The sequence below is a fragment of the Chlorocebus sabaeus genome, chromosome 5 (assembly GCF_047675955.1).
Source record: "Chlorocebus sabaeus isolate Y175 chromosome 5, mChlSab1.0.hap1, whole genome shotgun sequence".
NCBI lineage: Eukaryota > Metazoa > Chordata > Mammalia > Primates > Cercopithecidae > Chlorocebus > Chlorocebus sabaeus.
The window spans coordinates 46477355-46494100 of NC_132908.1; the positions used below are offsets into that span (position 1 = coordinate 46477355).

Sequence of the window (16746 nt, forward strand, 5' to 3'; positions counted from 1 at the left end):
TCAACCCCCCTGGAAACCCCTTCCTCCTGGAGCTTCAGCCCCCACTAGGCGACATAATTACAGAAACATAGAACTTGGCACTCAAAGCACCTCCCCTGCCATAAGCCCCTTCCCTGGGGCCCAGCCCAGGAGAACTAGACCTGAGTTCCTGGGCCTGTGGCCAGGGTGCCTCCCCCAACACGGCCCTGAGCAACTGCAGAGGGAGGCCCCGGGCAGGAAGAAAACACACTTGAGAATGGCGGAGACAAGAGAGGGAGGGCAGGGAAGAAATGGCTGAGCCCTTCAAGACAGGAAGGAGAGAAGGAAAAGCCAGCCAGAGCTGCTAAATTTCCATGATCGTGACCACTGCCAACATTCACTGAGCACCTGCCATCTGTGGGCAGCATTTATGCTAAATACTCACAAACCCTCTGCAAGCTCCACTCTAGGGATGGGGTAAGTGGAGTTTCAAGAGGCTGTATCACTTGGTCAGAGCCTCTTGCTGGTGAGTGGGAGGACAGCAAACACTTCCATGCCCACTGTCTGAGCTGCCATTCTCAGCTCCGTGTTCCAGACCTCCTGTCAAGCCTGGTTTAGGTGACAGAAAGCTAGTGAGATCTGGACAGGCCCTCTAACCTGGATATCTGTTTACTTGGCTGTAAAATGGGTATGAGAACACCTGGCCTGCCCCACCCAGCAGAGAAAGGCACCGTGGGGATCTGTGGGATCGATGGATGGTCAGGGTCTGCCCGTGCTGGTCTCGACTTGGGGTGATGTTGTCATTACCCATAAACAGAGGCGGAGATGGAACTTCAATGCTTCATGCTCCAGCCGACAGCAGCCTCGGCCCCACGGGAACCCAGTCCTCTGAGAGCTGGTTGCTGTGGATACACTCCCGAGGGTCCCAGCCTGCCAGCCCCCAAGCCCCAGTGAAACCCCCAGAGTCTGTTCTTACATGAGTGGGTCCTCAGGGAGGGAAGGGGTGGGCTAACTGACATCTGGGCCCCTGCCCCCAGGTGTGCCCACGCAGGGGGCAAGGCCCCAGAGAATGCCGCCTTGGCTGGGGAGGCACCTGGGCTTTGCCTAGCTCCTTTCTGCAACAGCCCATCTCCCCGGGCCTCTAGGCAGGCAGAGCCATGATTTTCAGCTCATCCCTGCTCACACGAGACCCGAAGGCAGGGAGAGGAAGGCCTGGGGGCCTCCAGGAAACACGCTCCCCTCGAGTTTCAGTCCCTGCACAGCCGTGCACAGCTGTGCATCCTTGGGTATATGGCATCTCCTATCTGAGCTGGCCCCTCTTTGCCAAAACACAGGCCACAGCAAGGTTCCTGGGTTGTTGCCACAGAGATGACCTAAAAGTTGGTGCCCAGCAGAGCGCCTCTCACATAGTAGGGGTTTTCACAAAGTGGTGCTTGATGCTGGATGCAGAGCACTCCAGGGAGGCTCACACAGCCCAAGGCTTTGGAGGCTCTAGAAACAGCTCCTTGGCCATCAGAAAACCCAGCACCATGGTGGGCAGTGCCAGAAAGGGAGGGGTGATCCAGGTTGAGGGGCACCCAGGAGAAGCGGGCATAGTGACCCAGCCCAGCTGCACTGCCCCACAGCATAAGCACAGCTGTGACCACCTGGGACCCCACCACCGCTGGGCTCGCCCTTCTTGCAGCCAGGATGCGTTGCAGAGCTGTTGGGTGGACTGTTGGTCAAGACCAGGGGCTGTGGTGCAGATGCTGCCTGTCTGGGTTCAAGTCCCCTCTCAGCTCTGGAAAGCTGGGGGCTTGAGGCAAGCGACATCATTGTGCTATGCCTCAGTTTCCTCACTTACAACATGAAATATTGTAAGGATTAAATAGAAAGTGCTTGGCAAGTCCTTACTCCTCAACGAGTGTGGATTGCTATTGTAAAAGGAAAAAATACCAGCGGCATCTACTATGTGCACTTAATTTACACATTTAATCCTCAGAGCAAAACACTGAGGTCAGCATGATAAATAGTCACGATGGTTCACAACCGATGGGGAACAGGCAGTGACCAATCAGAGCAGATAATGGTTAAAAAAGCAGAGAGGCCTCCATTTTCTCCCCGGATGCAGAGATGTCAGCCCAGGAGAGACTCTATTACTATTCCATTACTATCACTATTCATTACCACTGCCACTACCTCTGGCTTCGTAGTGGAGCACAGAGGCCCGGAGAGGTCAAATTACCGCTGGGTCATGGGAAAAGGAGATTTTAGCCCAGGCCACCTGACTCCAGGACCCAAACATTCCCTGAGAGCACCTACGCCCCCTAGAAAGGCTGAGGGGGACAGAGCGGGGCAGCAGAAACCAGTGCCCATGCTCAGCCCCCTGGAGGGAGTCCTCCTGGAGCCCTGTTTAGAATCCTGGCTCAGCCAAACGGTCCTGAGAGGGTGGGGTGTTGCTATAGCCCCTACAAAGAGCTCTCCACTCCAGACAGGACTTCGAGGAGAGGCCCCAGGCCCCAGCCAGACATGCAGCTCTGTTCTTTTCTTTCTTTCTTTTTCTTTTTTTTTTTTTTTTTGGAGACAGAATCTCCCCGTCACCCAGGCTAGAATGCAGTGGTGCGATCTTGGCTCACTGCAACCTCTGCCTCCTGGGTTAAAGCAATTCTCCTGCCTCAGCCTCCTGAGTATCTGGGACTACAGGCATGTGCCACTATGCCCAGGTAATTTTTTTGGATTTTTAGTAGAGACGGAGTTTCACCATGTTGGCCAGGATGGTGTCGATCTCCTGACTTTGTGATCCACCTGCCTTGGCCTCCCAAAGTGCTGGGATTACAGGCGTGAGCCACCGTACCCAGCTTTTCTTTTTTTAAGAGACAGGGTCCCACTCTGCCACCCAGGCTAGAATGCAATGGTGTGATCGTAGCTCACTGCAGCCTTGATCTTCCAGGCTCAAAAGGTGCTGGGACTATAGGTGTGAGCCACAATGCCCGGCCTCGCTATTTTCACTCAAGTGCTCCTCTCTTCAGGCAGATATCCATGGACGGGTCCCCTGGCCCTCTGGGCTCCCGTGGGCCTGTGTGTAACACCAGAAGGCAGGGTCAGCAGGCGCTGAGGCCCCTTCCACTGTGGGGTGTTCCCTTCGCTCTCTCTGGCCCTCGTCTCTCTCCCTCTGCCCTCCTCACCCCCTCAAAATCACAGGGTCCCAGGAAAAACACCCTCAGCAAACACTCCTGTGTCCCAGCAGGCGCCTGTGGCACATGGCCCTTCCCCAAACCCTGCCTCCCGGCCAATGGTGCCAGCAGCAGTCCTTGAGGGAAAGGTACTCCCAAGAGCCACCTCGGTCTGGAAACAGACAACACAGACTCAGTGGGAACCCCAGGCCTGTGCTGTCTGACACCCAAGGGCCACGCAGACTCCATGCCCACCACTGGGTGCCCCTCAGGCCCTGTACTCAAGGCCTGTGTGGGCCGATCTGCAGCCTAGACTTCTCCACAGCTCATTGAAAGCCACTTACTATGGGCCTGTGGCTCCCTCTGGTCCACAAGTCCCAAGTCAGGGTCCATTTCTGGTTCTCCTTGGCTCCCAGGCACCTCCAAACATAACGCGTGCTCAGGGAAAATTTGATGAAGGAATCAATCAGTCATTAACAATAACAGCAATCGAAACCACGTCGAAGGGCCTTCCACATACCAGCAACTGCACTAACAGAAATGATGCCGCTGATGATAAGAGTACCAGCTGGTGATGACAACCAGCACCACTGAGCCCTGAGTGCCAGGCGCTCGGTCCCTTGTGTGTGTGTGATCTCTATGAACTGTCAAAAGAATCCCAGATCTAAGGCCCAGAAAAGTCAGTGACTTGCCTAAGGAGACCCAATAAACAAATGAGTATGTCTACCCCAGCTCATCAACAAAGACACCGGCCACCACCCATAATGCCCTCACTGTGCATCAGCCACTACGCCAGGCACGTTACCTGCATGATGTCATCAGCCTCTCACAACAATTCTCTGAGGCTGGGACAATTATTACTCCCATTTTACAGATCAGCACTTGACAAATGAGGCCCAGAGAGATAAATCACATGAGCCCATCACATGGTTGGAAAAGCAATGGCAATGCTGAGGTTCAAACTCAAGGAGTCTACAGCACAGCAGTTGTGTCTTGCCACTGTATGATAGTGCCGCTTCTCGGAAACACGGCACTCAGGGTACGTGGCTCCTGTGGGGACCAGAGGAGCCCCAAGGAGAGGAGCAGGGAGCAGGATGAGGTGGGCTGCACTTACCCGGGGCACTGGCGACGTCTGGGTGGCTTTCCGGGGCCCACTGGTCTCCGGCGTGAGGTCACGATGGTCCACCTGCATGTGGCTCTCCAGGTCTTCGGCACTCTCGAACTTGACACTGCACTCGGGGCAGCGGAGGCCGGCACAGGGCCGGTCGGCGGGCTCGGGCGGGACCAGGCCACCCACCTGTCCATTGGCGCTGCGGGCCATGCAGCCGGCACAGAGGCCATAGGGCAGCCCATTGACGTCGAGCTTCACCAGGTCCTGCTTGCTGCGGAACTCCTTGAGGCACAGGGCGCACTTGTAGAGCTTCTGCAGTCCCTGGCCATTCGGGGAGGATGCCGCCGAGCTGCCTGCCAGCTTCTGCATATGGAAGGTGCCGTGGATCTTGAGCTCGAGCGTGGAGGTGACTGTCTGCATGCAGACCACACAGCGGAAGCCCGTGAGCGAGTTGCGCAGGTCGGGGTGCATCTGGCAGTGCTCGATAAACTCCTCCTCGCTCTGCAGGGGCATCTTGCAGATGCGACAGGTGCCCGTGTCCAGGCTCTTGCTGTGGGTCACCTTGTGCTCAGTGAGCGTCAGCAGTGAAGGGAAACGCTCACCACAGATGGGACACATGTAGTGCTTGGCAGGGCCCCGGTGCGTCTGCAGGTGCTCCCGTAGCCCGTTCTCCGAGAAGAAAGTCCGTGAGCAAACGTTGCATTTGTGGCTGCCCTTGATAAACTCAGCCTTCTTGCGTGAGCCATCATCCTCGCCCGGCCGGATGTTGTGGTCCCGCAGCCGGTGGTTCTGCAGCAGCACCTCCATGGTGTAGGCCGCCCCACAGATGTCGCAGCCGTACATGGGCTCCGATGCGTCCACGTCATCCTCGCTGGCCTCGTGGCTGTTAGGCGCCTCAGGGTTCTTAAGCAGCATGCCCTGCAGGTCAGCAGGCTCAGCTTTCTTGGTGGCCGTGGGGGGCACCCCGTTGGCCGTGCCGTTCTCAGTTGCAGCATCAAACACACAGTGCTTCTCCCGCAGGTGCTTCTCCAGCAGGATGATGGCGTGAAAGGCCTTGCTGCAGAATTTGCAGTTATACTTCTTGCTGTGTGTGGTGATGTGGCACTGCAGCTCCACCTCGGTGCTGAAGGTCTCCCCACAGAAGATGCACTTGTGAGCCTTGGCTGGGTTGCCCAGGTGGCTGTGTTTGACGTGCACCTGCAGGTCAGCCTCCTTGCGGAAGTCCCAGTTGCAGGCCGTGCAGCGGTACATCTTCTTCTCATTGCTGTGCTTCACTGCCAAGTGCACCTGGATAGACACCTTGGAGTCGAAGACCTCCTGACACAGGGTACAGTGATACAGCACGAAGGTGTGCATGTCCAGCAGGTGCTTCTGCAGGTCATCCACCGAGGAAAATTGCTTGTCGCAGCTCTCGCACACATAGTGGGTCGACGTGGTCATATAATGCACCGTCAGGTGCTGCAGGAGGGACTCCTGGGAGTCAAAGTCCTCTTTGCACTGGGGGCACGCCTGCTTCCGCAGCAGCAGCTCCAGGTGCAGCTTCAGGTGGGTCTGGAAGCTCTCAAAGTTGGAGAACTTGAGGTCGCACTGATTGCAAGGATACTCGCCATTGGAGATGGAGTTGGCGCTTGCTGAGAGCCGCTGCCGCTTCGGGGAAGACACTTCCACGTCGGATGAGACTGGGCTCTGCTCAGCCTTGGACTTCTTGCTGTGGGCCAGTGGAATGTTCTTGTGGTTCTCCTTGATGTGCTTGGTGAGCTTCAGGATGGAGCCAAAGATGGGGGAGTTGGTGCAGTAGGGGCAGGAATAGACCTCCATGAAGGACTGCGTGGGCTGCACCACCGGAGACTCTAGTTTGGCACTGCCCACACTGCAGTGGGCCTGCTGGATGTGCTCAGTGAGGGAGGACTCAGTGAGGAAACCCATGGAGCACTGGTTGCAGAAGAAGGCGTTATTGCCGTCGGAGGGGTTGGTATTGGGGCCGCAGTGGGAGACACGGATGTGCTCCTGCAGGCTATTGATGTCGGCGAACATCTCGGGGCAGTAGTTGCAGTGGAAGGCGGAGATGTTGCCAAACTGCATCATGGGGTAGGCGTGGTTCTTGTGCAGCTTGCGAACGTGCTCGTTGAGGTTATAGAGGGTGGGCATGGAGTCCAGGCAGATCTGACACGTGTGGCTCTGCTGGGGCTTGTCTGCGTGGATGGTCTTCAGGTGGATCTCCAGCACGGCCAGGCTGTTAAAGTCCCGCTTGGAACAATAGGGGCAGCTATAGACCACCTTGGTCCAGCCCTGCCCGTCATCCCGCAACTTCTTCTGCCCCCGCAGCGGCTTCAAGGTGGAGTCCGGTGTGGAGCCGCGCTCCACAGAAGCGCTGGAGTCAGGCGTGGCGCTACTCATGGAGGCCACGCTGCCCAGTACGGGGTCGGGACTGACGCTGTGGTTGCTGGAGTCGGGCTGCCGGTGGCTGTCCAGGTGGCAGTAGACACCTTCCACCGAGGAGAACTGCTCAGGGCACATGGGGCACTTGTGTTTCTGGTTGGCGTGGGCTTGGTGGATATGGGTGAGCAGCGTGTTCTCGTCGACGAAGACCTCGGGGCAGTGGATACACTGCAGGTCCGCCTTCTCGGACAGCTGTGGGTGGCGGGTGAGCACGTGCTTCTCCAGCTCCTCCGTCTGGCTGAAGGTGTCCTCGCAGTAGTCGCACATGAAGTCGTCCTTCTTGGCTTCCTTCTCTGACTTGGCCAGATGCTCCTTGTTCTTTTTGTGGGCCTGCATGTGGCTCTGCAGCGAGCTGGTGGAGGAGAAGCCACGCTTGCACACAGTGCACTTGAAGGGCTTGCTGGAGCTGTGGGTCTTCAGGTGGATCTTGAGGTGGTCGCTGCGGGAGAAGGCTGCCTCGCACTCGTGGCAGTGGTACTTCTTGTCGCCCGTATGCAGCTTGATGTGCCGGTCGCGGCTCCTCTTGTGCTTGAAGAGGCGGCTGCAGTAGGTACACTTGAACGGCAGCTTGTCGCTGTGGATCTGCTCGTGCCTCTTCAAGTAGCTCAGGCGGATGAAGGACTTGTCGCAGAACTGGCAAGGGTACGGCAGGCCCGTGCCCCCTTCCTCCTCGCCGAGGCCGAGGTCACAACCATCTCCGATCATCTGCGTGGGTGACGCAACATCCTTGCTGGAGGGAGACGAGGCCACCCAGGAGAGTTGTGGGTCGTCATCACCATCTGCAGGGGAAGGCAGAGAGGATATTAGAGGCAATTCCCAGGGCTGCCGAGAAACAAGGACAGAGCCAGCTTCTCGACAGCGCACGGGCTGAGGCTGTGCAGCTGGCCAACAGCTGCGGGGGGCTGTGGGGAGGGGCAGGGGCCGGAAGCAAGTGGACACCGGGGCCTTCCTGTCTGCAGAGGGCATGCCAGAGGGGCGGCAGATAATGAAGGGGGAGCGCCTTTTCCCTTAACAACACTTGGCTGGACCTGGCAGGACGTGGTACCCCCCATCAGAGGGGAGGCTCTCGGCCACTTTCCTGATAGGGAAAGGGGGGGCAGCCTGGACAAAGTCACTGAAAACAAACTCACAGACCATCAGTCCTATAGGCCAAAAGGAGGACAAGTCCTGTCACTTGATCCACACCTGGGAGTCAACTCCCCTCAAATCCCTAATCCCGGAGGGAAGGAAATCCCACTGGTCCTTACGAACACAGACAAAATTTTGCAACAACAACAAAGATTCCCTTATCAGATTGGCCATAGCATGCACCATTCTCCGGGGATGGGTGGACTGATGAAGCTGGAAGCTGCTGCTTCAGGTAGTAGACAAGACATAGGAGGTGTGAAATCACAGGGCCCGAGACAGCAGATTCCAGTGCTCAGGCGGGAAGTGAGCCTAGGGCACTGAAGAGGCATCTGTGGGTTTCCCGGCGCAGGCCATCCTGAGACCCTTGTTTTCTTTGTTTCCACTGCACCCCTGGATTCGCCCCAATCCCACCCAGGACCAAGAGAAATGGAGAGATGGTGAGTGATTGGAGGAAGAATGAGGACGTGGACGACCACAGAGCACAGACCCAGGCAGACCCTTAACTCCACTGCAAAGGCAAGGAAGAGGCAATCCTTGCACAGACTCCGGCGCGTCCCACCCTCCCTGGGGACAGCCCCCGCAACCCCCTCATTTGCTGGCCTGCCCAGCCTCAGAGGAAAACTAAACAAACCTAAGGGTAGACCGTTTCTGGGAAAACAAAGGCACACAGGACACAGTGAATAAAGTCAGAGACATTCCCTGATGGGGGCCGAGCAGAGCCAGCCCGGGCAGGGAGTGAGTTCCAAGGCTCAAGTTTCTCTTCAGCTGGATTTAAAACTTAATAATGAATGAAACAGACCACAGGCTGCTGCGGGCAGGGGAGAGACAAACAAAAGCTCAGATTCGGCTGCGCTGACCTTGCTCTTGTAACCCCGAGGAAATAAACCACTGCCCCCGCCTCTCCAGCCGCCAGCCAGCCCGGCTGTCTTCAGAAGAGCCTCACAGACGTAACCCAGACGTAACCTTGGCCCAGAGGCAGCCCAGACCTTCAGAAAGGGATGGGGCAGGCACACCATGCTCCCAGCACGGGTGAACACTGGCACACACATGCGCGTACACACATGCCCACCTACATACACACACAACACCCACCATCACACACATTCATTCGCACCATCACTCCCACACACTACACTATCACTCACAAACTTAAATATACATGCACACGCTCATGTACACACATTCACCTGCAGACGCGTGTGCACGCGCACACGCACACACAGACACACACACACACACCACAGACCTGTGATTTCCCTACAAGGCTCTCCACACAAGCTGCCTCTGCTGTCCCAGGCCGATCCCAAGACTTAAAGAGACAACAAGGGCTGACTGGAGGGTCTTGAGGGGTTCCTCACAGCTGGGGCTGAGCCTGGTCCTAGGCCCCGCTCCTACCCCCTAGCCCCCACAGCGCTGACCGTGTGAAGATCCACCTGACCTCCCTGGCACCATTGGCACAGCTCAACCCTGATGCATGCAGCTCTCTGAAGCTTGCAGTTCTCCAAAGCTCCTGGCTCCAAGGCTCCCGGCAGCCAACCCACCTCTGAAGCCTGGCTCCCCAGCCCAGCTCAAGGGGCCTCCCGGAACGCCCTCCCAGAGCACCAGCACCTTCTCCCCTGGGGGCCTCACATGACGGGTTCGGCAGACGGGAAGGACGCAGCAGTCACGGCCAGCTCCCCAGATGACATGCAGTGGGAGGCGCCCCAGCCCCTGCCTGCCAATTCCCAGTTCTTGCCAGCTGGGCTCTGTGGGGCACAGACAAAAGGGACCCCAGGGAGGAGATAGCTGGGGCCAGGGGACCTGCTTGGCCCCCGCTCCAGGCCAGGTTGGACTAGCTTCTTACTATTTTGATGTCTTTGCTCAGACTCACTCAAGCTGCCACCATGTGCCCTTCCCATGTGCCCAGCACTCTGCTAAGTGCTTTCTCGCAACTGCAAATGAGTGGCCAGGGCCACTCCCACTGGACAGACGAGGAAACCGAGGCACAGTCTCAGAGACTTGCTCTGGGAAATGACAGTGCCAGAGACTGATGCCAGGACTGTCCACATTCAGTCCCCTCGATCATGACGTGGGCCTGGACCAGCTTCTGGGGGTCAGTCAAGTAAGACCACTCCTGCGTGGGTCAGAAGGGGAGAGGGCTCATGTGTAAAGACTTCAGGGTCCTCAGACCTTGATCTCCTTGGAGCCTGCCTCATGAGGAGGACTGGGGCTGGTCCATGATTTGCATTTCTGGAAGGGGCTCATCAGGGCTCAGAGAGACCCACGAGCTCACTGGAGCCCATCCAGCAACTGATGTGTGGAGAATTCTCAACAACTGGGCAGGTGAAACCACTATCACTCTTGTCCCAAGGACAAGCCTGAACAGATATTTCTGCCAGGGTTCATTTGCTCCTAAACCTTTCGCACCACCTGAGGACCAGAGGACACTCACTCAGAGCCAGAGCCCTCCCGCTCCTCTGTGAATTCATCCATGCCCTCAGTATTCCTCTTATCCACTCACTTTATGCATCTGAAAAAAGGGAACCACTGGGAGGAGTGGACGAGAAAAATTAATGGGAATAAGCACTATTATGTCACTGACATGAAATGTCCAGAATAAGGTGCATCTGAGACAGAAGGCAGGTTAGCAGCTGTCTGAGGCTGGAGGTGGGAGCAGCCAGTGGCTACACAGGTGACAGGGATCCTTCTGACATGATGGAAATGGTCTAAAACTAGACTGTGAGTGAAGACTGCAAAGCTCTGTAAACTTACCAAAGACCGGCTGAGTTGCTCACTTCAAACAAGTGAATTTTATGGTATGCAAATTATACTTCAATAAAGTTGTTAAACAGAAGCACTATTTTGCCAATAATAAGAATTAGTACTAATTAGTACCACAAGTGCTAACAATATTAACAGCTCCATTTATTGAGAACGTCCCACGTGCCAGCACTGTGCTAAGTACATCTATTATCGCAATTAATTTCTATTCATCCTCACAACAACCACATCTGGCTGTCTGTAGTAATGTTCCCATTTCTGAGACGAGGAAGTGGGGTTCAGGGAGGTGAGGAACTGGCCACCAGTACCAAGCCAGATGCCCCACTAGTGTCTGGCCAAACTGCATCTTGTAGGAGTACAGAACCTGGTCCCCAGGCCCATCAGTCATTCACCCAGTAGGCTTTGGAAAGGAGAATCTTAACCTGCCCGGCGCCAGAGTACCCAAGTTTCATTGCAGGCTGGCTGCTTGGCTTTATTTTTCTGCAAACAAGTTTCGAAACTAAAGCAAAGCATATTATTCTGGGAGCAACAAACTGAGCCACTGCTGAGATTATAATCATCTGAATTGAAATGAAAATAAGGCTCCTTAAATTGAAAAGGCCCAATCAGGGAAAATGGGCATGTTGACATATAAAGTCCCAAACTCAGATTGCCCTATTTAAAGTCTCTTATTCAAAGAACATTCAACCTCGTCTGCTGCCATCCCACCCTCTCCAAATGCATTTTGCTTTGGGGGCACTTAGCTCAGTGCTCTAGAATCACGCTAGAGAGATAAGCTGGGGCCAAAGCTCGGGATGTATCTATAGGGGTATCAGCAGAGAAAAAGGTTCTTTTTTCTATTTTTGTTTTGTTTTGTTTTGGTAGGAGGGATGGAGTCTCGTCCTGTGGCCCAGGCTGAAGTGCAGTGGCGTGATCTTGGCTCACTACAACCTCTGCCTCCTGGGTTCAAGCAATTCTCCTTCCTCATCCTCTAGACTAGCTGGGATTACAGGCACACACCACCACGCACGGTTAATTTTTGTATTTTTAGTAGAGACGGGGTTTCACCATGTTGGCCAGGTTGGTCTCAAACTCCTGACCTCAAGTGATCCACCTGCCCCAGCCTCCCAAAGTGCTGGGATTACAGGCGTGAGCCACCGCACATGGCCTGAGGTTCTCTTCTCTTAAAGCAACGACACTTTCCTCATGCTGGATGCCGGACACCACACACACACCTGCAACTGTGACCAAGGCAATCCCAGAGTCCTTTCCAACATGAACATTCCAGAACTCAGGGAGAAGGTGGGTTCAAGGAAAGTCCTGTTCAGCCGCTACATTTTTATTTTCAAGTAAATACTTGCATTGATTTTGCTGTGTGCCAGGCATTCTTCTAAGAGTTTATGTGTACTCACTCATTCAATCCTCTCAATAGGCTGAGTTAGGTACTGTTATAATTTCCATTTACAAATGAGAAAACCAGGGCACAGAGAGGCTGAGTGACTTGTCCAGTTCCACATACCCAGCAGGCAGCAAAGTCAGGATGCAAACCCCCCTGAGTCCTGTTCAGTCAGTGTTTTCACCCACAAGGCTTCACTACACCCCCAACCTCTCCTTACCCGCTTTGGGAGGAGAAGCATGAGAAAATCAAGTGGGAAGTACAATGACTAATGCCAGACCCACGCTTCTCCCCACCCCCCAGAGTAAATGCAATCAAAGAACTATAACAAAAATGAGTTTAACACACACACACACACACACACACACACGCAAGATGGAGATTAAAGTCATTTAAAAGTGACTAATACTGAAAAAAGGGCAAATAGGCAAAGGGTTATACGAGGCTTTTGCTGTCTGCTGCAGGAAGAGAAAGAAAACAAGCAAAAAAGAGGAGAGAATTTTTAATAAAAATTCAATTAAGTAGAAAAAAGAACATCAACTGGGCTTCAGAACACGTCAGCAGCAGAAAGAGCCAGGTGATTCCCAAGTTCATGTTGTCACACTTGTGACCAGCACGGAGCAGGACATGAATTCAGCAAGCTGATGCTATAGTGTGTAAAACTGCCTCGGACACACCTCACCTAGGCAGAGCAGTGCAAGCGGCCACCCAGAATGGCTGGGAACCACAGCTCACAGCTCCTCTGTCACAAAGAATCAAAGTCAGGGCTGCTGGAGAAGGTGCTCAGGCCGAGACAGGAGAGTGACCCACAGACTCACAGGAGTGGGCCGAAAGGGGAACCTTCCTGCAGTGGGGGACACAGATGGAGGAGGAAGTGAACTGTCATCGAAGCTATGCAAGAGGCCCTAAAAAGAACACTAGGGGGACTCTCTGCATTGAGTTGGGGGAGAAGACAGCTGAGCCCAGGAAGTTCCAGGTTACTAGGACATTCCTGAGCTGGGCAGTTCCATCTGTGTGAATAAAAATGATCATCCAGCCGGGCATGGTGGTTCATGCCTATAATCCCTGAACATTGGGTAGCTGAGCTGAGAGGATCGTTTGAGGTCAGGAGTTTGAGACTAGCCTGAGCAATATAGCAAGACCCTGTCTCTAAAAAAAGAAAAAAAGAAAGAAAAGAAAAAAATTTAATTACACAGGCTTGGTGGTGTGTATGTGCAATCCCAGTTACTTGGGAGGCCGAGGCAGGAGGATCACCTGAGCCCATGAGTTCGAGGCCGCAGTGAGTTATGATCATGCCACTCTAGCCTGGGTGACAAGAGTAAAACTCTGACTCTTAAAAAAAAAAAAAAAAAAAAAAACATGAGCCTACAGAGGGAACAAGAGCTCATCCAGCCATTGGAATGAGGTTTCCATCCCAGTCTACAGGGCCTCTTGTGCCCAGGACTGTGCTGGATGCTGCAGGGTCACCTGGGTGCATCCCACCTTGGTCCTGTCACAAGGACATCCCAAACCATGCAAAGGAGAGGCCAAGTAGAGCAAGAAAGGCACCAGTGGGAGTCATGCTGGGGCAACAGGCAGAGAGTACATCAGGAGGTCGGGCCTCCATTGCCTCTGCTGGCTCATGGGAGGCTGGAATTCATCTTCTCTACAGCCCCTGCCAGATAAATATAAAGTTCACCTTATACAATACTCCAACCATCAAGACTGTCTTCATGATACACACAAAAAGGCCTTACAGTCCTTCACAAAGCCCCCAAAAAGACTCCTTGCCACTCACCTGTTTCTTTAGAAAAATGAAAATTGCCAAGGAGACCAGTTCCCTACAGGACAAAGCTTTATAACACACCAAGCAAAGCCTCTCTGCTGCCCCCATCCAGAGCTCCAGGAATGGGAATCACTGTGGCCCTTCCCTAAGCTCAGAGGAATGGGACCCTAGACTCAGGAACCAACTACCAAATCCCACATGATACAGATGGAAAAACTGAGATCCAGAAAAGAGAAGAAAACTTATAAGCCTAGCTAATTGGTAGTGGTTGCCTAGAATCCTGTGTTCAGAAGGAATCTGAGGCCTTCTCTAAGGTCCAAAGAAATGAGTGCTACAATCAATTGATGATGTCTGCCATGAGCAGAGACATGTGGGAATGGAATAGTCAAAGGGCACTGAGCAAACTGGAAAGAGGAGTCTCCTGACTCCCAATGCTAGAGGCTTTTCAGGTTTCCTCTTCCAAAAAAGGAGGTGTCCATTCTCTTTGAGAGATGAGGCTTTGTTGTTCCCAAAATCCTGTTGGTCACACAGAGATAAGAGGCCCTAAGAGATACCGTATGATATGGTTTGGCTGTGTCCTCACCCAAATCTCATCTTGAATTGTAGTTCCCATAAACCCCACGCATGGTGGGAGGGAGTTGGTGGGAGGTAACGGATTCATGGGGGCGGTTTCCCCCATGCTATTCTAGTGATAGTAAGTTCTCATGAGATCTGATGGTTGCATTAAGGGATTTCCCCCTTTTCTCAGCTCTCATTCTTCTCCTTCCTGCCACCATGTGAAGAAGGGCATGTTTGTTTCCCCTTCCACCATGATTGTAAGCTTCCTGAGGCCTTCCCAGTCATGCACAACTGTGAGTCAATTAATCCTCTTTCCTTCCTAAATTACCCAGTCTTGGGTATTTCTTCACAGCAGCATGAGAATGAACTAATATACTGTAGAACTATGTTGGAGTCTAGAGAGAGATCTCCAACCAGAGAGGTTAGCTGTGACCCCAGCCGATGGTGAGGGCTGCCCAAAGTGGACACAAAGCAGCCTGGACAACCGAGGGAGAGCCAGTCAGTGTTTCCTAGAGCCTGGGGTAACAAGAGCTTCAAGACCTGAATATGCTTCAGGGCACAGGCAGATTGTGGTTCCCGCAGAGGTAGCCAGAGCCTAAGCGGGTGGCCTTCCAGACATGAAATGATCTGAGTTGAGCTCAAGGGGCATCTGGGCATATTCCTGATCACTTCTTGGGAAACCAGGGGTATCTGCACACACTTGATGCCAGAACTAGTCATCTATCCCAGAATACTCCTCAACTCAATTACATCCCTGCCTGTAAAACTAGTATCGGTGTATTGAGAACAAGAGAGAGTGCATAGCTCCTCCCTCATCTTATTTCACTGATGGAGAAACTGAGGCAACATGATAAGTCACAGGCAGATCTAGTGGTTACTGTTTATGGCACATTTTCTTTTTCTTCTTTTTCTTTTTTTTTGTTTGTTTCTTTGAGACAGAGTCTCACTCTGTCACCCAGGCTGGAGTGCAGTGACGTGATCTTGGCTTCCTGCAACCTGTGCCTCCTGGGTTCAAGCAATTCTCTGCCTCAGTAGGACTCCTGAGTAGCTGGAATTACAGATGCCCACCACCACGCCTGGCTAACATTTGTATTTTTAGTAGAGACGGGGTTTCACCATCTTGGTCAAGCTGGTCTTGAACTCCTGACCTTGTGATCCACCCGCCTCGGCCTCCCAAAGTTCTGGGATTACAGGCGTGAGCCACCACGTCCAGCTGTATGGCACATTTTCTATGTGCCAGGTCCTTTGCCAGCTTTTTCTCAATTGATTCTCACACATTCTCTATGAGGTAGGTACTATTAACAACCCCTTTTTATAACTATGCAAAGTGACACTCCAAGAAGGAGAGTAACTTCTGAGCACACAGAGATTGCAAGTGGCAGATGCCCCCACCCACTTACTAACCACCAGGCTACACTGCTTCACCAAGCCCTAGAGCCAATCCAGGGCCCATATCCCTGCTGGACTTGCTCCCTCTTTCTTGAGGTCCACCATGCACAAGCACAGTACCAGGCCCCATGACTTGAACCAGGTACAGGTCTTAAGCTTTACAACCCCACCAGCCATTGAGGAAAAGTCAGTGGTGGATGACCAGGCTAGGCTGGGTCTGATGCCAAGCACTAATGAATGTTGCTGGCCTCTTTCCTCACTGGATGGCAGATAGAGCAGCCTGCTGCTTAAATAGCCTGTGCAGAAGCAAACCTGGAGGTTGTGGTAGGCAGAATAATAATTACCCCAAAGATGTCCAAGTCTTAACTCCCAGAACATATAAATATGTTACGTTACATGGTAAAATGGAATTAAGGTTGACAATCAGCTGACCTTAAAATAAAGAGATTATCCTGGATTATCCACATGGGTCCATTGTAATCACGAGGGTCCTTAAAATGTGCAGGAGGGAGGCAGAAGAGGAAGCTGAAGTGATGCAATATGAGAAGGACCCAACCAGCAATTACAAGTATTAAAGATGGAAGGAGGCCATAAGCCAAGAAATGTGAGCAGCCTCTAAGAATTAGAAAGACAAGGAAATAGATTTTTCCCTAAGAACATCCAGAAAGGAATGCAGCCCTGCCAACACCTTAATTTTAACCCAGTGACATCTGGGTCAGACTTCCGACCTACAGAACTGTAAGATACTATTTTTTTGGTTTGTCATTTTAAGTCACTGTTTATGGTAATTTGTTACAGCAGTAATAGCAAACTAATACAGATTTTGGTACCAGGAGTGGGGTGCTACAAGAACAAATAACTAAAATCATGGAATTGGCTCTGGAATTGGGCAGCGATCAGAAAGTAGAATAATTTTGAGGAGTATGATTTATTTAAAAGCCTAGGTAGCCTTGAACAGATTAATGGAAACATGGATATTAATGACTCTGTTAATAAAGACTCAGAAGAAAGTAAGGAACACATTAGAGAAAACCTAAATCACCTTAGGAAATATCTAAATCATCATGAACAAACTATTAAGAGAAATATGGATATTAACAAAGGCACTGAT

General features: G+C 52.8%; 1 protein-coding gene across 6 annotated transcripts in view; it reads right to left on the reverse strand.

The window, feature by feature from the left end:
- Nucleotides 1-16746, reverse strand: part of ZNF423 (zinc finger protein 423) — a 369045-nt gene that overhangs the window by 144712 nt on the left and 207587 nt on the right. For 5 of the 6 annotated variants that reach the window (XM_038008513.2, XM_073015355.1, XM_073015356.1 and 2 more), the window contains one exon: nt 4225-7439. In XM_038008513.2, coding sequence (XP_037864441.2) covers nt 4225-7439 — 3215 coding nt within the window. Of the gene's footprint in view, nt 1-4224; nt 7440-9329; nt 9428-16746 lie in introns of those variants that run through there. The other variant, XM_038008514.2, reaches the window with a different exon arrangement.